General features: G+C 38.8%; 2 protein-coding genes across 2 annotated transcripts in view; one reads left to right on the top strand and one right to left on the bottom strand.

The window, feature by feature from the left end:
* Nucleotides 1-4,085: 4,085 nt before the first annotated feature.
* si:ch73-1a9.3 (non-histone chromosomal protein HMG-like) lies at nt 4,086-7,253 on the bottom strand. The gene is made up of 6 exons (XM_005935959.3): nt 7,038-7,253; nt 5,716-5,736; nt 5,531-5,560; nt 5,402-5,443; nt 5,209-5,316; nt 4,086-5,125 (listed from the first exon to the last, which is right to left on the bottom strand). The coding sequence occupies exons 1-6, from the start codon at nt 7,053-7,055 to the stop codon at nt 5,078-5,080; spliced, it is 267 nt and encodes an 88-aa protein (XP_005936021.1). The 5' UTR covers nt 7,056-7,253; the 3' UTR covers nt 4,086-5,077.
* Nucleotides 7,254-18,165: 10,912 nt separating this feature from the next.
* The window catches only part of igsf5a (immunoglobulin superfamily, member 5a), a 26,766-nt gene continuing 20,445 nt past the window's right edge, over nt 18,166-24,486 (top strand). Inside the window, exons 1-3 of the mRNA XM_005935960.3 lie at nt 18,166-18,312; nt 20,709-20,799; nt 22,661-22,969. Coding sequence (XP_005936022.1) covers nt 20,742-20,799; nt 22,661-22,969 — 367 coding nt within the window. The 5' untranslated portion in view covers nt 18,166-18,312; nt 20,709-20,741. The remainder of the gene's footprint in view (nt 18,313-20,708; nt 20,800-22,660; nt 22,970-24,486) is intronic.

The following is a 24,486-nucleotide window of genomic DNA, read 5'->3' as shown; positions in this document are numbered from 1 at the left end:
GAAAATACCCTGCCAGCTCCCAACCTATCGACGTCTACAACTCTGACTCCCAAGACAGAAGTCCCAGGTCTTGTCAGAACTAGAGCTGGCAGAGTTGTCATAAAACCACAAAGATTGAACTTGTGAGATTAAATAAAGCAAAGCATCTCGAGTTAAATATAGAGTAGCTATGTTTCTGCAATAGGTTCTAAGAAGTAATGAAAGTACAGTTTCCCATATGCAGTAAATGTTTCAATAAGTTGTTGTTTTCTGCGAAAGGAGGATGAGGTGTTATCTGTTTAAGTATATCTGGTTTTATGGTGAAAGTGTGTTGGGTACCGGAAGTGAGAAATAAAGGTTGAAGTTGTTTGCTCTACAAGGTGTCGTCTCTTTCCCTACTGAAAACCACGACAGTATCCCATCCTGTCTGAGGGTTTATTAACAACAAACCACTACAGGAAAATTGTTCTGAAATTGTTTCACAATTTCTAGATTTTTTTTTAATTTTTTTAATTTTTATTTTTTGCAGATTTGTGAACCTCTATCCATCTTTACTTAATATTTTACAACTTCTGGGTTCCAGGGTATAACTGGCTGTCTTTTTACTATTTTTGATTTTAACTTTAAAGACAACCTACTTTCATTTTATTTTACATGTCTGAACTTAATTTGTGTTTTGACATGCTGTATGAGCACAATTGATCTAAACACACACACACACACAAACTAAAATCAGAGTAGGAAAAAACAATATTTATTACTGTAAAAACAACAAACATGTAGGAATTCAAATATAAATTGTAAATTTATACAATCAGGTGTCACAATAAGATGGCACACAAATCATTTGTGCCACTACAAAAAATAGTTTCTGTCCACCACAAGACAGAGGAGCACATCATGAGCCTGACAGCAGGTGTATCACTCCTCCCGTATTTCACCCAGAGACAGAATTTACATTGCTATCTGCTATTGGTGGCTTTTTGGCAGCAGCTGTGACATTCAGTAGTGCCCATATTGTTTTGACAAACAAAACAAACGACTACACTACACACTAGCATGTTTGGAGTGTGTCGTTAAATGTCAGAAATGTCTTACATCTCAAAATTCACTATCGATGTCACTCTCTCACCGCGGTCACTGCCAAAATTTCCCCCTATACCTAAACAACAAAATGCCACGTGTTGCCATATAATTTTTTGATTAGTCGACATGGTACAATGTTTTCCTGAATAGGAAAGGGGTTTTGTGTTTTTCTTTTCTTGCGTTTTCCCTCGCTGCTCTTAGAAAATGCCATTCTTATCGTTTCTTCCCACACTAAAAGTGACGATAGTATTGAGGAAAAAGGATTGAGTATATTTATTTTTATCATAACTCTGGTTTTACGTGGTCCAACCACACTATTTGTTTATTTATTTATTTTTACCTGTCCCGTTTGGATCTTTAGCCATCAGAATTGTTGTCTGAAGGCCAAGAAAGATGCCAAGCGGATTTACTTTACCAAGTGGATCATCATGGCCTTGCCATATTGGTCGTTTGGTTGACCTTTATTATAATTATGTATTTATTTGATTTGATTTTTGGTTGCTACAAACGGGACAGACATGACTGGGGGATAGGACAGGGAGAAAGAATGAAAGAAAGAGAGGGAGAGAAAGAAAACCAAAGGGGAGAAGAGACGGTGAGAAAGGGGGGAAGAAAGAAAGAAAAACAAACAAAACACCTGGATCACCTGTATGGAGATGAGAAAAAAACAGAAGAGAAAACAAACAAGAACAAGAAAGAGCAACATAATAAATACAACACCATCACAATATACTAGCTAACAGTAGATAACAGTAGATACTAATATCAACTAACTAATATTACATGTTATTGTGCAGCACGCAAGATCGACAGCGCACAATGTGCATTGAGGTAGCAGCCAAGAAAGGTGTAGTTTGTGTCTGTGAACACCTGTGTGGATCAGCATGCTTGTATTCAAAAGGTTTCTCCATGTATCGATCTAGTAGGGAGTGTGGGGACTCATAGCCCCGTCCCCCAGGGTATGAAGCAGGTATGAAGAAGATCCAGGCCCCAGACATCCAGCGGCCCCAGAGTACGAGGACACAAGGAGGACCACCACAGGGGCAACTGTGCCACCCTCCTGGGAAGAGCTGAGGAGAGCCCCAAATGAGAGGTCACTCAGCAGCCACGGAGCAGAGGCCAGAGGGGGTTGCAGTGACATGCCTGTGGGCTCTGCCGGTAGCCAGCTGTGATAGAGAGGACCAGGCCTCGGGCCCAGAGGCCACAGGCCTGAGGGCACCCCACCCCCCGGAAGAGGCCCAGCCGGGCCACAGGTGCCAGGCCCCGCCAATCGGCCACCAGGAGTGAGTCGGTACATAAATGAGCGCCCAGACACCAAGAACCACCAACACACCAACGTCTGAGGGCATCAGCCACTGGCAGGGAGTGTGGTGGGGGGAGACAGGCCTCCATAACTCGGAGAGCCTGGGATGTTCCCAGAGAGGTGGGAACACAATTTCCACAACATCCACACAATTTAAAACATGTGTATAGTTTGAAGTCTGCACTTTCAACCCAAATTGAACTAGAGACTCAATGTGGCTGTATCTTGTTGCTATGTCATCTTAAATCGGTCATGTAATGTGTATTAATACATTGAAAAAACGTTTTTTTTTATTATTTTTTGTGAGCTTTAGTTACCTGCTCCCCATTTTTTTAGACATGTTGCTGGCATAAATTACAAAATGAGCTAATTGCTCTTTATGAACTAGTAAAATGTATCTATTTAAACATTTGATATGTTTTCTATTTTTTTACTTTGAATAAAATATGAAACTTATGAAACTTTCAAATCGTAGCATTCTGATTTTACTTACATTTTAGCCAGTGTCCCAACATTTTTGGGAGTTGGGTTGTATTTTTAAACTCATGTTCAGTATCATATTTGTATCAGTGTGTTTCAGTAGCATCTTAAAGAGGAAAAACAAAAAGTGAATCTACTCAGTCTCTGGCCACACTGGCCTGATATGCCCAGTATGATTCATCTTATAAAGATGCATCAGTAATGCCAAACTTCTCCCAGAAGCAATTCCCAACCCTATAGCCATCTTAAAACACCTCTATGCATTTACGTGGGCTTTTTACAAAATGTTTTGAATGCACATTTATTTCAGTGATCAGAAAGACCTAAAAGCAAATGCAGGAATCACTAGTCAAATCAAGCTTTAAATTTAAATAGAAATGTCACTTTTCCGATCAGTAATGAATAAGGCTTAATTAAAAACCCATAATTAAAAGCTCGCGAATCCATTATTGAATTGTCACGTGTTGTCTCCATATTCACTTGCTGTAGGTGGAATCTTAAATGTAAGTAACTACTAAACATTTACAACACTGGGGGGCGGGGGGTGATTGGGTGTGTAACACCACACGTTATAAAGGCCCGCACTTTTACGGTTTGTGCAAACCTATCAGAACGCGAGGCCGCGAGTGCGTCATTCACACGTCAGGACAAACATTATCAGTTTGTTTGCTAACACCGAGTTAATATTATTTTCGTAAAATGGATGAAATGGGCAGCGCAGGATAAAGAACAGCCCACCGTAGTGCGGAGCTGTCCGTGGTGCTGAAAACTGCCTTTACCTTCTCTCTCTTTTTTGTTTTTTGACAACTTATGGAATGAAAAACCTGAGCTGGCAAATACTTTAGTTGGATTCCTTCTGAAACCACCCTTTTATTATTTTTTTCTATTATCTAGAAGAATAAGTTAGCTTTTCTAAATATACAAATTATTTATAATATTATTTAAAAGAAAAATGTTGATTTGTGTCAATATTAAAGCAACAATCCTTAAAATCAATAATACAACATCACTTATGGTGGTATTAATACTTGTCTTACAGATTTTAGTTAAGCGTCAAAAGCTGTAATTCATTTTGCACAATCCAATTACTAAAATCTGTTAAACAGGTTTTGTTTTAATCAATGTTTTTAATCAGCTTTAAAGTTTAATTATCAGATATTTTATTGCTGTTATAGATTGAATTGAATGTTAGTTCTTGTTTTTTTCTGCATTATTACGCTCTTAGAATAAAACAGTGTAACAACTACCAACTGAGTTTTATTGGTTTGTTGATAACAATCATACACAGTTACATCTATAAACAAATCATGAGAAACCGCACACTTGTACTTGACACAAATACCTAAAACCCACATGAATATTGCTACTGCTGGTATGCATTTGACATTTCAAATAAATGTACAGTTTGTTGGCCTTTAAGCCAATCTGTTTTTTTTTAACGGTTACATACCACATTAATGTGGCCCAAAAAGAAAAGAAAAAAAAAGAGGAACAAATTCCATTTTTACCATCCTTACAAAGTACCATTACACACTGCATACAGAAAGATTGAAATCCTTTTTCACAGCAACTATACAAATTCATTGCAATGCTATCACAGAACAGACACAACCAACACACGCAATGCACAGTTCTGAAAGAGAGAGTCGCAGTACTAGGGGTTTTAGGTTTATTGGTCAGATTTGTTAAGAAAACTGCATCAGTACAAGAGTTAACAAATAGGAACAAAGCTTTTACACACACCCTAAAACACTGTTCTTCAATAAAAACAATAAGAGAATGAGGTGCCCTGTGACTTTGTCAAGCCCCACCCCGGCACAGATTACACACACTGTCCCTTATAAAGCATATGGAATGTAATCCACGCAGGCAAGCTCTTCCAGTTGTTTCCCCAGCTCCTGTGAACGTCATGCTTGTGTGCCGACACGGTAACCTGTCCCGCACCCTCCACTCCTTCACATTTACACAAACTGGAAAAAAAAAAAAAAATCCACTGACAGTAACAACAATGACCGCAATTTTCATGGCGATGCACAATTGTGAGATGTGATGAAATTCCCCGTCTCCAATTGACTTGTTTTTTTCCCCTCTTTCATTTAAAAAAGTGTTCTCTACAATCAAACTACTAAAAAAACCTGTATTTAGAAAATAGTTGATAAAAATATTCCCCTGAATTGTACAAGAAAAGAGGTACAGGGAGCACTGGTAAAAGACGTGGCTTGAGAGATGTTATTCTGCTGCCTTATCTTTTTGTTCAGCTCCATCTGTAGTGGGTGCCTGTAAGATGACATTCAGAGTTTAACAGCACCGCCAAGAAGACTATTATCTTTCGATGTGTTTAAACATGTCGCAGCACTTACCTCTTCCTCAGCTTTGGCTTCGCCATTCTCAGCAGGAGCCTCCGGCGCCTTCTCTTCTGGCTTGGCCTTTTCCACCTCCTTAGCTTTCTTAGGCTTAGCAGGTCCCTTCTGCAAAAACAAATATTAACCACATATTAGCCACCATATTCTAACAGTTCAGGTCTTATGAGAAGTAATTAAAATGAGACCCTACCTTTGGCTTAGGTTTGGGCTCTGGCTTTGCAGTTTCAGGTCTCTGTGAGTAAAGAAGATCATTTTCTTTTAAACCAAAAAAATAACACAGTAAAAAAACAGCATTTTATCTATGCTTCTCCATACTTACATCTTTCAACCTGAGAGATCTCCTCTTGGGCTGCAGAGAATAAACAAACATAGTGATTACTTTTAACAGTCAGTCTCAGGCAATGGCTTTGAAAGATGAGATATTACTGACCCCTGGTGAGTGTGGAGGCTAACTGTTAAAATATCTAAAACCAAAAAACAAGAAATTCAGAAATGACTGCTTACCTCTGAGTCACCTGCACCTGCCTGTAAGGAGAACAAGAGAAAAAGTAAAAAAAATCAGATTATGATAACTGTCTGCATTCTGCTGTGCCTCTGATTGATTTATCTGGTACTGGGTGAGGACAGTTTTTTTAATAAGTTATTATCCTATTTGAGTTGAGTAAGGTAATACATGCAAGGCCATTTAAAAACTAAAAGCAGTTTAGTCAGCATGTTAACACTAAATGCTACTCCTTCAGGAACTACATTTTCCAGCGCAACGATAACTGAGCAGGAATAAAGTGCCCTGTAACATGCTGGCCTACAAAAGTCAGGGCAATATAATAGCATAATGTAGTTTAAACTGAGTCACGTGGTGCTGCTCTCCCAGCTCCTGCTAGTGATTTGCCTACAGTAATACTTCAGTGGAGGAGGGGGCCGACTCCGCCTCCTCACGACACATTCATTCATTGGTAATAAATGGGATTGCCAGTGGCCGGAGAAACCCGAGCAGCGTAGCCAGTGTTCCCGCCACGAATTTGAAAAAGAACATCTCCGAGATGCTCTGCGACTCTGTCGGTCTGCATGCAGAATCTACTAGAACCCCCAGCAACAGGAGCAGCGCTGTGCTGACGGAGGCTCGCCATTGCATAACCTACAACTGGCCTGAGCCGACAATACACAGAAAGCCTCTCGGCTAACGAGCCGTACGCCTTCCAAGAACTGCGTTTTCGCTTGCCGTGCATTAATAAACAACGCCTGCACACTAACTTTATAAAACAATATCGCTAATCAGAGCGTATTATGTGTTTGTTTGTTTTGTCCAACAAAAGAACTACAGAGGCCACTTTGTGCCCGCATTAAAAATAACGTTACAGCCAACCGCCACAGAATAATAAACCAATTAGGAATTTTGTACGGGTTTTTTTTCGCTACTGGGTCTTCTTTCAGGAAAACTTTCGCATCCAGGGTGACGACCCCAACAGAAAACAATCGATATGCCGCCAACTTTCTGCGCAGAAAAGCCATCTATCGGCACGGTAAATGAATTCGATGCAGCTGCACAAACTGTTTTTCTGTTCATAAAACGGGCAACCACTTGCCACCGACAGTCACTGCACGAAAGAGAAGCTTCAATAATTAGCCGCTTGACAAAATCAAAACAGACACTACATGCTAACTAAACTCCGCGATACACAACACTGCTGTTGACGTTCACTTGGTACATAAAACGGACATATTGCAGCAACGTTTGAACAACTCTCGCCACAAGCCCCTTAACAAATTTTAGTTGTGGGTTATAAATACTGTGTTATTAAAGGCATGAAAGATAATGGTCTACTCACTTTGCTCCTTTTAGGCATGGTTGGTTTGTGGGTTTAAAAATAGCTAAATGTAACTGAATACAGGAGAAAGTACAGTGGTATATTCTGGATAAAGCTTTGCCAGTACAGTCTAATACAGCGCAGGGAGACGTTAATGTTCCATTGGAAGAAAAACTAGCTCAAACCGGATTGGATTCTCCCCCTACCTCCCTATTCAAACAGTTATAGTTCCTGCATGATTGACGGCGCTTCTGCCCGCCCACGCTGCACGCTGATTGGAGAACACAGCAGTCGGCAACACCATTTCAAATCTGTGCCCTTATCCGTGTGGATACGTGACACGTCAGTCAACAATTATGGTGAGGTATTTGTCTTTCTGTGCAGCCGTCTGCTAAACAAGGCAAAATTGTCATTAAAGCCGTCTTTCAGCTGGCCAGAAACGTCTTAATTTTCTCTCCAAACGTTCCACGGCTTTGAATTATGTCTATGTGCGCGAAAACAAAACACATTTTGCGTTTACAGTGCTAGTGTGGAAAGACTATCCATTGGCATATGACTGTGAGAGGGGTGTGTACTCCTCGAGCCAAGTCTTTGTAGTTTAGCTTGGGAAAATGGCGACAGGATACGTGTGGGTACAGCTTCTTGCCTCTGTGTGTGCTCTTGTGCAGCCCTTCTCATGCAGTCATCGTCCACTTGCTCAATGGTGTGCATACAGTCCAAACATGACTTCACTGGAAACAAGTGCGTTGGCTTTGTGCTGAAGTCATTTCTCACGGTTCGGCAGGGGACATTTATTCATTTCCCCTGAGTGAATGACACTACCCTGACACGGTTACCTCTTACTTCTTTACCGCCCTGAGAAAAATACAGCTGCAAAAATACAACTGCTCATGATCAACTACATATATGGGAAATGTTTAAATATTTTCTGGAACAGATGAATACTATGATAAACTAAACTGTTTCTGTGTGTAAGTGACAAATGATTTATTTATTTACTTTTTTTTTTTTTTTAGCTCATAACCGTTTCTGTAATTTCTTAAATTAATAATTGTTAATTTATCCCATTTCTAGACTCTCTTCCTATTAGAATTTTCTTCAATTTTGCAAAGAATAATGTCTCTAGACAGGCTACTGTAATAGAGAATTGAAATACATTTAGCATACAAACACTGCATTTGGGTGTATTACCGGGATAATTACAATAATTCCCTAGATACAGTGATCAGGAAGCATAACCATAATATGGTATATATCATATTGCACAATATTGTGTAGGTGCACCCTATGCTGCCAAAATAGACGTGTCAGGGCATGGACACGGGACTGTTGGCACCAGTGTTGGTAAAGTTACTTTGAAAAAAGTAATCAGTAACTAATTACTGATTACTTCCCCAAAAAAGTAATCCCGTTACTTTACTGATTACTTATTTTCAAAAGTAATTAATTACTTAGTTACTTTTTAAAAACACGATTTACAACCTGAAGAGGTGATAAAGCGATAGATCTTTCAGCCCAATTCTACTTTTTCTGCATAATCCATCATACAAAATGTAATCAAATGGAAAAGTCTCTTTTTAAAACTTGTTTTATTAGTTTTAATCTTTTAACTTTATGCATCAAACAAAAATTTTATTATATGCAACATTCTCTGACTTGAATAAATTAGTTTAACATTTAAACCTATTTTCTGCACATTCCAGCACATAAAATATTTTTTGTGTTTACACTCAGTCTTTCAAATAGATGCAAGTAAAACACAGCAGAAAATAAATAAAGTCAAAGACTCAGCGGTCCTGTTGCTCTATTTTCACCTGTAAAGCAGGACTGCGGTAGGCGGAGGTTTACCCTGGTGCAGGTGTGCCGCGGTCAGTTGAAGAATCCGTGAGTTTCTCTGTGAATTTCCCATTACGTCGTTGCTACTCGGTGCTTGCTTGGAAGTTTAGGGGTTTTTTCGCTGTAAAAAGAAGTTTTCTTCCCACGCACAGCGGACGCTAATGTTTTTGTCACTTTTTATGGAATCAAACTCAAAGTAAGGTCAGTACTTCCACGCTTTAAACGCTGCACGCTCATACTCTCTCCCACAATCGATATGTGATCCATTGTTGATCTGCACACAGCTGTTGCCACGAACTTCGTACGTCACTGTCGTGAGACATTCTCGCAAAAATCACGGTTTTAGTAACGCAGTAACGCAGCGTTCCTACGGGAAAGTAACGGTAATCTAATTACCGTTTTTGCAATAGTAATCCCTTACTTTACTCGTTACTTGAAAAAAGTAATCAGATTACAGTAATGCGTTACAAGTAACGCGTTACTGCCCATCTCTGGTTGGCACTATGTACTATTTTGACTATGCCTGCCCCAAAGGCAAAAACACTTTGCTGTTAATCATGTTGTTCTGGGCACAAAGTTGTCCAGCAGGGTTACCATTCTCCTAGAATAGTTTCATATTTGTAATCTGCAGTAAATGCAAAAACACCACAATTTCTTCCAATTTTGCATCATTATTTGTAAAAGAAGCAACAACCAGTGTAATACCTCTGTGTGCTGCAATAATGTATTTTGCACTGTAGAGCACACTGTGTATGAAATTATACTGGAATAAGTATTTTGTTTTTTTCCTTAAGTAAAAGCTAAAATATCAATATGTAAAAATACTCTGAACAACAAAAAACCTTGCATTTAAAATTCTAACTAAGCAAAACAGATCAAAAGTAAAAGTGCTCGGTTTGCAGCCATATGTATTGCTGTGCAGTCTTGTTGTTGGAAATTGAATTTCCTTTGGAGTATTTCATTACATTCTATTTATATCTATTATTTAGTGTAAACAGACATCTGTAAAATGTGTTTGTAAATTCAATTCAGTTTTCAGAATGTACAACGAAACCATTATTTCATTCAATTTCATTTCAAATTGTACATTAACAATGACAATAAAGGGCTAATCATAACATCAGTTGTGTCAAGGCACTTTATATTGTAAGATAAAGCAGCAGCGTAGGTCTATTATAGCATAACAAAGGATACAGGGTCCCCTGATCCAACCTTAACTAGATGCTTTGTCAGAAAGGAAGGCTTTATGCCTAAAGTAGAGAGGGTGTCTGTCTCCCAAATCAAACGAAAACGCCATTTTCAAATCTATCTGGGCGAGTGTGGACGTTGCCTCAGACTGAAGTGCTCTATTGGGGCGATTCGTTACTATGAGGTCTTTAAGATAAGATGGGGCCTGCAGACCTGCAGTCACCTTTCAGAAAGGTCCCAGGGGCCTGATACACAGCAGGTGCAGTACAGATTAAAAGGTTACAGGTTACTATTGTTTACATTCAGTGCCGCCATCTTTGATTGCTAACTTTTGCTGCTTCGATTTGCAGATTGGAAAGTCTGAGGTGAGTGAGTCTTCCACAAAAAAAATTCAGACTGGGAACTCGGAATTTCAGATTTTTTCTGTAACGCACCATTAGAACAACCTGATCATTATACAATATGATATACAATAGTTGATCCTAGAAGTTATAAATGCATGAACTAGTTTTTTAGCATCACTCTGAGACAAGATGTTTCTACTTTTAGAGATATTGTTTAAATTACATATTTGTTTAATGTGCACATTGACGGACATATCCTGGTCAAAACGATTCCTCACAGTGTTCCTGGAGGCCAAGGTCGTACCATCCAGGGTAAGAATATGGCTAGACACCATGTTTCTAACTAAAAATGTATGCTATGTTTTTGAATGATAAAAGGAAGCATGTATAGCATGTATATTGTAAATAGCATTGCTCAGAGCACTGCAAAAAAGTAAAAGAGCCCAGAGTAGCAGCCTGGACTCCAATTTATTAGATCCCAAACAGATCGAGATGTGCATGGTGGCTTAAACAAGCCCAAACCCTGCGGAACCCAAAGGATCCTCCGCCAACATCTCAGTCCCAGCAGAGACCACACACTCCCAACGCCTCGTAGCTGTTTGATTCAGGAGGAGGACCTGCACATGTCTATTTGTTTATTGGTGCTACTACCATTAAACAAACAGTCCTGATTCACAGTGAAGTGCTATTTCCTGGAGGTGTGCATTCAACAGCAGTTTGAGAACTCACCAACTCCTTTCTTTTCGTTTATGTAAAACCCACATCACACCTCAGCCCTAACAAAAGCTACCATATGTTAGATTTGAGCTTTTCCGTATAAGAGCCAAGTATTAGTGAGAAAGTGAAATCAGCTAATGAGTCAAAGAGGTGTTATTGCCCGAGGTCTACTTTTCATTCCACGAGACATGCTTGAACAGCCAAACAGGCGGGAACTGATGTTTCTGTAGCTTGTGTGGCAACAGCAGGACAGAAGGGAATCAAAACGTCTGTTCTCTATGGATAAAAGAGAAGGTGATGTCAATAGACATTGATTCATTTATTTTATTTTTATACATATATATTTCTATTGTTTTTGTATGTATTCCTCTTCATTATATATATTTCTCCTGTTTGCTATTTATATTGTATTCTGGCACCCACTGCCCCACTCAGTGATGTGTAATCTGTTGCAATCTCTTTTTTGCTTCATAAACAACCATCTTAATCGAAGCATCAGGAGTTTGTGTTCTCTGTTAAAGGTATAAAACTGAATGACAGCAACCAGTTCCACAGTTTTTTATTCTTTCTATTTACTGCTTCACTTTGCAAACTATGTTCACTGTGAAGGACCTCTCAGAGCCGATTTAGGACGAAGAACAGTTATATTGCACTTATAGCTCATTAATTAAAAACTGATGCAGAAATGGACAAAACCAAAAATCCAACATGGATCTGTGGACCCTCAAGTGACACTGCATTGAAGCCAGGAATGATTCCATCATGGAAATCATTGCATATGTGCACATGAGATCCCTGGAAATCTTTGCTGGACTCATTTAAAACAGACTGAGGCAAAATGGAAAAGAAGCTATAATGGTAGTAATTGTCAATGCTTAAAAAAAGATAACAATATGCAACATTATTTTATGATAGAAACTCTATATTCGTGTCCTCAGTGTGTATTTGTTGTTGTACATTCACTGGATGCTTTATTAGGTACACCTAGCTAGCTTCTTCTTGGATCACCTTTTGGTGAGTGCCTGAAACATTCCTCACAGATTGTAGCAGTTGCTCCAAAAGTAATAGCTGCATGTTGCAATATTTCATCTTAAGCTTAAAAAACAAATCTAGTCTACTTGTGTATTTTTTAGTTCCCAACAAGATTCTACTCTGAAAAAAAATGTAATATGTGCATTAGTAAAAGAAATCTGGATCCCAACACAGCAGAATTGGAACTTGTTGAACAACATGATTAACTGTAAAGTCTATTTGGCTTCAAGGAAAATAAACCTCAAAGTGAAGGAGTGTGGAGCACGATCAAGTATTAAAGGCTTCCCTATTGCATGATTATGAACTGAAAAGCATGTTGCACAGCAGTAGTTGCAGCTCTGTCTTGTCTTGAACTTCTGGCTTTGCAGGACTTGATAATCTGGATGTCCTTAAGAACATTCTGCAGCTCTCTGCAAAAGTCTTTCTTTAAGGTAATATATGTACATAACAGAGGGAGGTGAAAAAATGAAGGAAGGGCACAGGGAGGGGTAAGGGCATTAGGTAAGTCTCAAATAACAATGGTGTTGTTGTGTTCAGTGTGGAGGAGCCCTTCCATCACAGCCGCTGCATGTTGCTGTCTTTCCCCTCCTTTTGGCCCACTCATTTTCCCTCCTGAGTTGTAAGAACAGTGGGAGGAGGGAGCAACACCTCAGATGACTGTGGAAAGGAGTCTTACTGCAAACGTATGAAAAATGACTGTTTTACCTCACAGAAGGCAGCGTTGCAAACTGACCCCTCTGATCTTTGTTTTTTAGGCACAAATAGTTAATACGTTGTATTTAAGGAAGTTCTCAGAGGTAACTGGACCACAAGTGCTGGCATAATCCTAGTTGAAGGGTGACAGGATGAAGGGAAAGGTGACCTCATCCAAAGCCTCTTTGACAGAGGGCAACTTGTTTGTTTATCTTCCTAACCGTCAGTCAGTCAGTAGCTGCTGGTTAAGTCTAGTAAACAGGATTGGAGCAGGTGAGACTCCACAGCTGCTTTTGTGCATACTTCTCTTTACTTCTGCTCAGCTGTAAAACTACCATGTGGTCCTTGATGCAGCCAGACAGAGACGTGACAGACTGGTCAGCTGGACGTAAGGAAAAGCTGAGTCGCTCCCTCTCCCTCTCACTAAGTGGATTTAACCCATCAGCGAATGGTAGGCTTCCCATATGGAGCACCGGGTAAAGCCAGATTATTGCAGTTTGTGTGAGGGGGGCTCCAGCACGACCAGAGCTCACAGTGTGAACCCAAGAACGTGACATTATGGGGCACAATAACAGCATCTGCACAGGTCGTTTGTGTAGCCAGACAGTACGCTCTTTGCTGACAGGCTAATGTTCTAGGCTTTGTAACAAGCCAATTTTTTGTGGGACACTTAATATAAAGTTGGATATTTTTTGATGAAAAAAATCATTTTTAAAAAATCCTTTTGACTGATACATATTTGTTTGTATTTAATATACATGTCTATATTGATTCATTGATTCAAAACTATTCAGAAAGTAATAATAGTACAGTTGAGAATGGAAAAATATATTTTCTAAAAAAAGAACACTGAATTGTATTTGTCCAGGAAACTGTTGCAGTCTAAACAAGGGAGTGTCCATGTTTTGCCTTTAACAGTATTTTACAGGTGAAAGAGGGCGGCGGCATGTCCCAGTGACAACATAGCTTAATAAGCTCAGGAACAAAAAACCTTAGTCGGCTTTAACCATTGATTAGCCGACAGCTGACACAACAAAAACAAATCTTACAATGGTAATTAATGCTGCTCTGAATTTCTTTGTAAGGAATATGTTCCATCATGGGGTCATATCATATTTTCTTCTCACAGATAAAGGAAGTGAGAAGTAGAAATAATCTGTGGTTGCAAACAATGTATGGAAACAAAAGGCTAGTTAAGTGAAGCAGCAGATGAGTGATACACTGTGACTGGTGATCCCTGACAGAGCAAACCTGGTGGCAGAGAAGGCCATCTGAATTACAGCAGAGTCGGTCATATGCAGGGATCAGTTGACCCTCCCCCCACCGATCTACTTCCTGTGTTTCATGGTTGTCTGCTCACTTATGCCTATACAATACCAACTGTGTCTGGAGATGTTCCAGCTCCTGCTACACTGCTGCATTCAGAAATTGTGGCCCACATCAGCCTTTTATTTAAGCGGAAAGACCGGTCATGTTGGCATCTTCAGCTGTCCATCAGTCAGACGGCTGTTCCAACCAAAGGCCTCCTTTCAATCACATGTTCATCTTCAGAAAGATCGTTTTGGTATATTTTATCAGGTTCTGCATAAGAACAAATGTACTAGTATAGCTACAGTGTAATGTTTATTTTGCCATCACTACGTTTCAGTAGGAAATATTAGACATTTCACTCCATTACAATTTAAAGTTTACATTTTAAACGTATAGCAAACAACCTACAAATAATTCACTATAGTAACAGAAGCCAGGTTTAAATTTATGTATAATTTTGAGACTTGGGAGACATCTTTTTCCTTCTGTTCTTCCACTTTGAACACATTTGGATAAACGCCCTGTAATAAACTCTTTTTCTTTTTCTATTGTGGCAACAGGTAATTTGAGTAAATTACCTGTTGCCACCTCTTTGTTCAAATATTTAATTCATCTTCATGCATAGAAAACAAGTCCCAAATCCACAGAAACACAAAAACATATTTTACTTTTTACATAAATTTTATTATTCATAATTGCAAAATTCACTTCCCTGCTTTAATGCATGAAAATTGAATTTTGCCAACATATGCAACTGTGGTTCACAAGTTAACAAGCAAGCAACAAGCAGTAAGTGCGTGTAAAATGCTGCCATATGCGCAATTTCTACCCCAGCCTTTTATATAAGAAGAACGTGATCCCACAGTGACCTCTAGTGGTCAACCAGGAAACCCTGACTGACCCAGTGTCAAACCCCTAGCTTGCAAATCAAACACTAAGCAATCTGCATGTCTTTGATGTTGATGAAGACACTCATTGAAATGTATCACAGGTCCACAGGCTGCACGGCTTTAAGAATCTACACACACAAACCTCCCACCATCATTCATAAGCATGCTGCAGGCTTACAGGGTAATCTGGGGAACTGCTTTTACTGTCTAAGGAAGACAAGTGTGTGATTAGTGTTTAGAGCAGTTAGGTAGCGCTTAATGAGCGGCTATGTAATCTCTAAAGTTTGTTGATCTTACTGTGCAAACGAGACTGAATCCAGACAAGATTACGTTTTTGGAAAAGACTTACACTAGACTATTCTAACTGCACAATATTCTTATATTTATTATAAGTTACCATCATCTGATTTCTGAAGCAATCATAAATCAAGGTCATATACAGATCTGAATCACCTTTCCATGAACAATTAAGACATAAGCACTGTGGACATCAGAGATAAACAGAGTTAATGTCCCTTTACTAATGTTGAGGAGTAGTCTGATAAACAAACATAAATATTAATATAACCAATTAGTGAAAAATAAAGTTGTTTTTTACATGCACTGCCATATTCAGCCGCTGTTCTGCCTTCTAACCATCTTTGGTTTTAATAGCCACTGTTGCTTGTTTTCTTATTATGCAGGGTGAGGAGACGAGGGATAAAAATGCCGTGGAAACCTGGCTGAGCTAATTCCAGCCCACCTTGGGGTTGGAGCTGACAGTGACACTGCATGAACTTATTGCAGTGACTGAAAGGTGAAAGAAGTATCCTGTGCTTTCAGTCGAGTACAAGTAGCAACACTGTAACATGATCAATTACCAATCAAAGTCTTGTCTTCAGCATGTTAATTATATTAAACTGTGCCAGTATTAGCTAGCATCAACTCACTGTTGTATTAATGAATTAACAAACTACCTTTCCAGGAAGGATGATAGATGTAAGGTTAGGAAATAATTTTAGATTTTAGATAGTGGATATCTCCTCTGTGGAGTTCCTGAGGTGTGATGAGGCTCTTGAAATCCCTGAAAACTTGGCACCACATCTCAAAGGTGCGCTGTGGAGGTTTTATGTAAGTAAACAGAAGTTATATTAACATTCAGCATTAGCTGCCAAATGGCACTGTTTGTATCTAAGAAGTGTATATTAAGTGTGTTTAATACATGCCTCCTTCATAATGTACTCATAAAGCTTAATTTGGGGAATATTACAAAGCCTGCATTGTTAACTTCAGTTGACTTTCAGCTGTCAGCTCTGGTTTCCCACTGTTTTGCATTTACATTGTTATCTTCTCCAAGGAGGTAGCATTTGCATGCATGCATATCATTCTGTCTGTAACGATAACTCAAATAAACTTAAATTAATTCTGATAAAAGCTTTTTATGGCTGTAAAGTTAACAAGTCTTTACAAACTTGCCTTTTATCGACCAAGTCTTTAAGGTCAACTTAAGGATTTATTGGTCAAACTGGGACAAAAAGCCTTAAAACTGTTATAGTTAGGTGGCGTATATTGTCAATATATAAAAGTACTGTGTAAAGATTTAAAATTTCATGTTACATTTGACCTCTGACCTCTCCTTCAAGGTCAATAGATTGAGCTAAAACTGCTAAAACTCTTTCTTACTGCCGTTGTTTGTATTGACCACATGTAAGCATATAGGCAATGATTTCTGAGCTTTCTAAATATCACGTTACGTTGGACCTCTGACCTCTTCTTCAATGTCAAACAAGGTCAAACTTTCATAAAATGTCTGTTATCTTTAAAACTACTGATTTTATTTGTATTTTTTTTTTTGTTTGTATGATAAAGAAGTGTAGAAAGAACAGTCAGGAGAAAGTGAACGAGCTGCCTGGTTAGTTATTAGTTAAAGAGTCTCTAAAACCTGTATATGTTGTTCAGCACTAGCAAGACTTTCTCAAATACATTAATTATGTGCATTAAGCCCTCCATACGTAACAGATGCTGGTTTTGAATTCAAGAATTTCAGACTTGGACTGGTCAGACCACAGGACAGTTTTAAACTTTGTTCAAGTCCCAGAGTCTGGGCTCAGACTGGGCTCAGAGAAGGCAGCAGCAGTTTGCTGGCAGAGCTGCTTCCCACCTTTACACTTATTTGGGATTTGGTCATAACTTTTTTGAATTGTATTCCTGGCATCAAATTCAAAATGAGCGGGATGTTTGCTAACTTAACTAATCCTTTTGCCAGTTTCTAAAACTAAGAAGGGTAACACCAGTTTGCACAACTATAATCGTATCCTCAGATTATTAGAGGATAATCTGAGCATTAATTAGCAACAAGAAAAACTTTTTGTCTTTTTAAAAAAATTAGTTAATATGAGCAAACTATATTTCATTTCGAATTAACCCAATTCATAATGACTAATTATTAATTCTGGAAACCTTGCAGTAGAACAAGAACTGTGATTGTTGCACTGAGCTACATGACATTAGTTGCTTCTAACGGAGTTTCCACTGTCTACTAAAGATTATTTATGTCTTTGAGATTCATATTCATAGACTGAAAGGTCACTTTGGATCTGTGTTTGCTCTGTTTTATGATAAGCAGGTCTGACTGGAGTGTGACTGTGATAATAAAGGACTCAGGCACACAGCGTTATAGTTGCAATCTGTTTCTACAGCAGCTTTCCAGCTGCTCTCCTCCAGCTTCACACCACACACAGATCTCTGCTCTGATCCCAGCGACGTACTCAAAAGGGGAAACATGATCAGATGATGGAGGTCAGGTGTGTGAGTCAGCCTCCTCTGACACCACAGCCTGAACCAACTGCTCCACCCCTTCCCTGCAGCTGAGCCACAAACCACACTGTGCCACAGTGACGGTTAACTTTAGTAATAACAAAACAATTGATGGTGTTAAATAAACCTTTTGCTTGCAGCGATATAAAGTGAGCACACACAATTATATTATAGTATATTGATATATGTGACATTAGGACATTTATTTAATGCTTGTTAAATAAACACTGACTAACATGGCTGTTTATGACTCTGTTTGTGAATCAGTTAACTCTTATCTACTTCACATCCACCCCGAGTGGATGTTTGGGACATTATTACTCACTGACAGGTAAGCTGATAAGGGCACGTTTCAGTGACCAGGTTTGAACTTTGCTCCCTGTGAGAGTCGCAGGTGGAGTCAGCCACAGCGCTGCTCACCTGCCGTTTCAGGAAATGAAGCGTTGATCCACGGCACCCGCCACGACCCACGACTGGAGGTATCACACAGTAAGTTGATCTAATTGAAGATGTTTCTATTTCTGGGGATTTTTTTAAATATTAATGAAAAGATTCAAAACTGAGATGATTTTTACATTTATATATCAACACAGCAAAGAGTGGAAAACTTCACAGCAAGTGTAAAACGTATTACAGAACAGCCTGGCTCTGCCGTGAGCAAATAAGTGATAATTAGTAATAATAATTAGCGATATAGCGCTAATAGAACTATTATATTATATTATATTATATTATATTATATTATATTATATTATATTATATTATATTATATTCAGTGTTGGGAACTAACGGAATACATGAAACCCAAACAAAACATGCAATAAGAGGCTCTAATATAAGCGCTTGATGTTGGCGACCCGAAGCCAGCGCAACGCAGCCAGCAGCGCACGGGCAGGAATCCATTTCTTACTTGGAAATTCCGTCACCACTTGACATACAAAAAAGAAAGGGATGGGCGAAATCTGACCGTGCAATGCAAATTCAGTTTGCATTGCAAGCTGCTCTCAGCATCGAAGGACTCCACCAGGTTTTAGTTGTGGTTGCTGCCTGGGTCATGTTGAAAGCAGACAGAAAGAAAACACAATACTGATACAGAAATTGTTTTCTGTAAGAGATCTCTGCAAAACCAACAGCCTTACCTAATGTCCACCCTACTGTTGCTCATTTATATTAAGATTTAAACATCTAGTTGGTACTGCTTTCAGAGGTGCACATGATTGTTTGCAGCTAGCAGGTTGTTAATGCTATCCATCAAGTCTAACAGCACCTCAGCTAACACCAGCTAACAATGTTAGCTCGGTAATATTAATAAATCACACAGTAATAGTACATTACATAGTTGTAAAAATCATGACAATATATCAAGTAATCCAAAGTTTTCAGAATACGTTACTCACACTGAGTAACTTAACGGAATATGTTACAAACTACATTTAGTGCCATTCTGTATACTGTAATCTGTAGTGGAATACATTTTAAACATAACCTTCCCCACACTGATATTATATTATATTATATTATATTATATTATATTATATTATATTATATTATATTATATTATATTATAACTATTTAGTGTGACTGTTTTGCTTTTTAAAAATATTTTGTTGAGAATAAAGAGTTACAAAACTTCAGTGGATCAACAGACTTTTAAATCAACTAAATGTTTCAAATTTCAGTTTTCTACTTTTCATTGCTTTAAAATTCTCTGTCAGTGTCAGTTTACTTATGTTTTAACAAGGTTTAAGTTCTGTTTTTACTTGGCTTTGTGCTGGTTTAAACTTTTGCTCATTATATCATGGTACTATTTTTAGGATCATAAGTTCCAAATTACAAATTGTGTGGATGGGGAATTGTTGAATGTTGTCAGTTTGTATGCCCCACAGGTCAGATTGAATTGTCAGTTAGAGAGAGAGGAATTCCACAATAAGCTGGATGAAGTGATAAAAACAAAAAATATTTTGTCTATTGAAGTTTGATTTAAGCAAACCTTAATAGACATGTAGTGGAAGGGAACAGAGGTGTTAGGTAGGTACTGTGTTAAGGAGATAAATGCAGATGGACAGATGGTGGATTTTGGGAAAAGAATGGAAATGACTGTGGGGAACACTTTGAGAAAAGGGATGGGTGATGTATGAGAGGGAAACAAGGTGTACACAGGACGACTACATCACATGCAGTGAGTGCAAACTTAAAGAGATAGGAGGAGGCGAGGTGTGGTGGCAGGCCAGAATGTAGCTGGGCAATATCACATGGTGTTCTACATCTATGATACGTTTGGACATCAAGAAGAAGAAGCAAGTGAAGGCAGTATTAAAGGGTCTATTAAAGGGTGGAAGTTAAGAAGAGAAGACTGTTGCTCAGAGTTCAGGGAGGAGTTGAGACAAGCTCTGGGTGGCAGTGAAGGGTTACAGGGAAATTAAAGCTTTACTGCTGAGGGAAACTAGCAAGAAGGCATTCAGTGTTTCCTCTGGATAGAGGAAAGCGAACAAAGATAGAGGTGGAAATGTACTAATAGGTCAAGAATTGTGCTGGAACTGAGCTAATGAATGATAAAATGAAAGAGAGAGGAGGCTGGATGAAGGACAGTTAGTGAATCAGGAAGCAGAGTAAGGAGGAAGTGAGGCCAGCTGTGAAGGGGATGAAGAGTGTGAAAGCAGCTGTGGAGGTATGTCCAGGAGACAGGGCAGTGGACCTTATAACAAGACTGTTTAACATAATCCCAGACAGTGATGACGATGCCCGAGTGCTGTCCTTTGTTATATTTGTAGTTTTGAGTTATTTACTTGAAGTTTAACTTTAAGCATGTCCAACAGTCATTTTAGAAACATTCAGGAACATTTTTAATTTTTGAGTTGCTGAGTTCTTGTTGCTGCTCATTACAGCCGTCTGTCCCCATCTTTGAGATAAGCACTACCATGACTGTCTCCTGGGCCTCTCTCTTCTTCATCTGTTTATTACCCTGCACGATGGGAGGTGAGTATTCATTTCATTTTGTCAATGACTTCCAAGTTTTATTTTTGTTGCATGTCAGTAGCAGACCTGCCCACTAACAACAAGAGGGGGAAACCTCAAAATATGGAGAAGCTTTCTTTGATGTGAAGAACAAAAATAATTACGGACAGCGTAATCTCAAGAGAAAATACACAGGAGAACAACATGATCAGAGCTTCCACCTCAGATATCACAGTTAGAGCTGATAGATTTTGAGGCATGTCCACATTTCTCATATAGAAACCGCACCAGGCACATGGTTTCACTCCACACGCTGAGAAAGACACTGAACACTGCACTGAATTAGGAACTTTGGTTAAAAGCACACTGTAGAGAGAGTAAACCTCATATAATTTTATATCCTTTTACATGCTAAGCTCATAGTGGACCTCAGAGCCACAAATTGTTAGACTCACATTGCGGTTTCAGGATTCTTTTCCAAGACAGCCAATAAATGAACAATAACAATCAACTGTATTGATCAGTGTAGTCATAAGATCATGGAGTCAGTCTGGGGCTGTGAGATCTGCAGGGAAATACGTGATCCAGCTTTGCCACTCTTCACACGAATGAATCGAGTGAACCGACAAGTACAAACATATCCCTGGATGTGCTTTATTTGTTGTTAGATAAAACAAACCTCTGATGTCTGATTCCAGCTTGTGGTACTGTGTAACTATGGTGACTATGTAGCAAATGTTTTTGAAACGTATATTTCAACAGCATGTTTGAACCTCTCGCTATTACAAAGGATCAGTCTTTACCTATGATGCAGTCTTGGGGGAAAAACTGATCAAATCTATAATTTCAGTAACATGTCAACAGCCGTGCTCAGACATTTGTTTAATAATGTGACTAACAAGGAAAATCTTCCTTCTAGGTTTGAACAACAGCGAGAAAATATTTTACAATGTCAGCTTTGATGCTTATCAATTGAAGGATCAGTCCTGTTTTGTGCTGTGTTTAACTTTCAGCCTTGTCAAAAGCCAACACAACAAAACCAATGGCCTTTGTGATATTTACTTACCTTGAGCAAACAGCTCTCAAGCACCATATTGAAAAAAAGCAGTATGTACCTGTATAGCCTGCAGCATGCATTGCCATTGTCCTGTGACAAGGAAAAGTTCTTCACTGATTGATGTCACTTCCATATTTCACTTGTATTTTTTTTAGCATTTGTGTTTAAAATGTTGTGATTTGCCAACACCACACCTTTATACACCTTTCATAATAGTCTACTGTAGTTAAAACTTCAGTTAATACCAGAGTTACTTTGTATACTTATGCATATTTATGCATTTATCCAAACAGCTATTATGTGCCAGCGTAGAGTTTAAAACCCTGCATATGCAGGAGCTTCAGGCAGTTTTCACATCAAACATTAGAATAAGTTAAAATCCACTGAATCAGAATTCAGTGGAACATTTTTAGGATTTGATATAATTGGAGATATAACTGGTTGCAATCTTTGGAGATGTTGTAATGCAATCATGTCAACACACAGCAGAATCTCAAAAGAATATCTCCAATATTTTATTATTATATTACATGAAGAAGAATGTGTATTTAAAGCAAATTCAAACCTTACCTAAGAATGAATGTGGCCCTTTTAACTAAATGTTACATACACTTTGAGATCATGATATTAAATATAATTTTTCATATAGTAAGGCCAAAAGTATTTTCTAAATCACAGAATTAAGGTATTATCACAGTAAAGAAATATGTTTTATATGATCATCAGTGACAGGAGCTCATTTAGTCAAACAAAATGTGCAGAAACACCTCTATGTTCCACACAAGGTTGCAAATCCTCACATCTATTCTCTTTTAAACTTACCAGTGTCAGACCAGTTTCAGCTGGAGCCGATGTCTGCAGCAGTGCTTAAAGGCTCCGATGCCCAGTTCATCGCCAGAGTGACCGGATCGTGGGAATTCATGGCCTGGACAGTTGGACAGTTTCTGGTCCTCACAGTCCGTAGAAACACTACAATACTCCCAGTAGAGCAGTATTCAGCTAGATTCTGCTCCAGTGATAACAGCAGTTGTGTGGAGTTTACCATCCATAACGTCAGCCGCTCACTGATCGGGCCCGTCACCTGTGCGGTTCAAGGGTCATATGGAGAAAAAACAGTACAGCTTTCTATACAAGGTGGGTTCGTAAACATGTATCAGACGTTTTGAAATCTGGCGATTAAAAGCCTAATTCATGTATCGGTTGACCTCTAACCTCAATGTGCAGTCAGTCAAACCTAGAGGAGGATGTTACCTTCAAGGTCTTTACCTTCTTTTCCTTGTATTTTCACACCATTGTTGTAATGACTGGCGTGTACTCTGGAGGACAGCAGTGAGCACTGATTTTCAGGCTTCTCAACGGCCTCTGGCAGCAGCGTCTAACCATAAAGTAGATCTGATGAGAAAGAGAAACAAAAAGCTTTAAAGCTAAAATGAAAGTTGAAATGACCATTTCTGTGACGCTGACAGAATGTTAGATGGTAACAGGCCAGCCTGTTTTATTTTATTTTAATTTGATAAATCTAGTTGGATAAAATTAGCATCACGCATGCACAGAGTTGCAGTGATCTCATAAATGAACTAGTTAAACAGTTTATTTAGACCCTGGCTGACAATTATGAATAAATTATCTGGGTTATTGTTGTGGAACTTCAGGATTTATAAAAAACGAGCGAGTCTTTTATATTTTCCAGTTTAACAAAGTGTAAACCTAATGAAACCGTGGCAACAGTGACTGAAATAATTCCTTAGGTGTTCCCCCAAAACAAAAAACAAAACCCTGTACAATAAATTTGTTGCAGGCTTGGAAAGATTTAGAAAGGTTGTAAAAGTGTCAGCAGTTCAGTTGTATGTGAGCTCAGCCCTGACATGTGTTCAGCTCAGATGTTGAATCTAGCAGTTTTCCAGATAATCAGCCTGAAGCCAAGCTTTTACACAGACAGCAGTATGGAGTAAAATATGTTGTTAATCTGAGTCCTGGTCTGCCTATTAATGGACATTGATTGTGAAGCACTGATGGAGAGCTGTCTCATGAAGTTGATTAGAATCTTATTGCTTTTCTGCAAGGGGACATTAACGAGGGACACTCGCAGTGAACATTCTGGTTAAAGAGAGTTTCACAGTGAAACAATACAAGTTCCTGAATGGGAGCACCCCTGTAATGATCGAGCCCTTGTCAAAGACGTGCTGATCATTACACCTGCCTATTTCTCCCACGTGGTGATCTGGCCATGTGTTACCTGGTAATTTCCAGTGTCCATATTAAAAAGAGTCCCTGGAAATTTTGTTCTGCCCAACTTTGCATTGGTAGTTTAACTCTGGGGATAAAATCAGTGCATAACCTTATGCTGAAGAAAACGATGACCGTACCCCCGGTCGTGCTTCTGAGCTGATTCTAAAAACTATTACTTGGGGTGTAGTCAAAGACTGTAGATGAAAGCTGGGTCACTTTGACACAGAAGCTAATATTTCAGGTTCGTGGTAAAATTGTAAAAGTGCAAATGGTCCGAACACGTTTTACAGGGAGCAAAGGCTCATTTAGGGGAGAACTAGAGCTGTGCATGGATCGACTACTGCTGATCGCTAACATTGCAACAGTTTCCTCCACCCAGTCCCTTTATATAACATATTTAAAAAATAAAGAAGAAATGGATA

The sequence above is a fragment of the Haplochromis burtoni genome, unplaced genomic scaffold (assembly GCF_018398535.1).
Source record: "Haplochromis burtoni strain Fernald_Lab_line unplaced genomic scaffold, NCSU_Asbu1 Contig_24, whole genome shotgun sequence".
NCBI classification, from domain to species: Eukaryota; Metazoa; Chordata; class Actinopteri; order Cichliformes; family Cichlidae; genus Haplochromis; species Haplochromis burtoni.
Note: the sequence above shows the minus strand (reverse complement) of the source record. Positions and strands in the feature narration are given on the sequence as shown.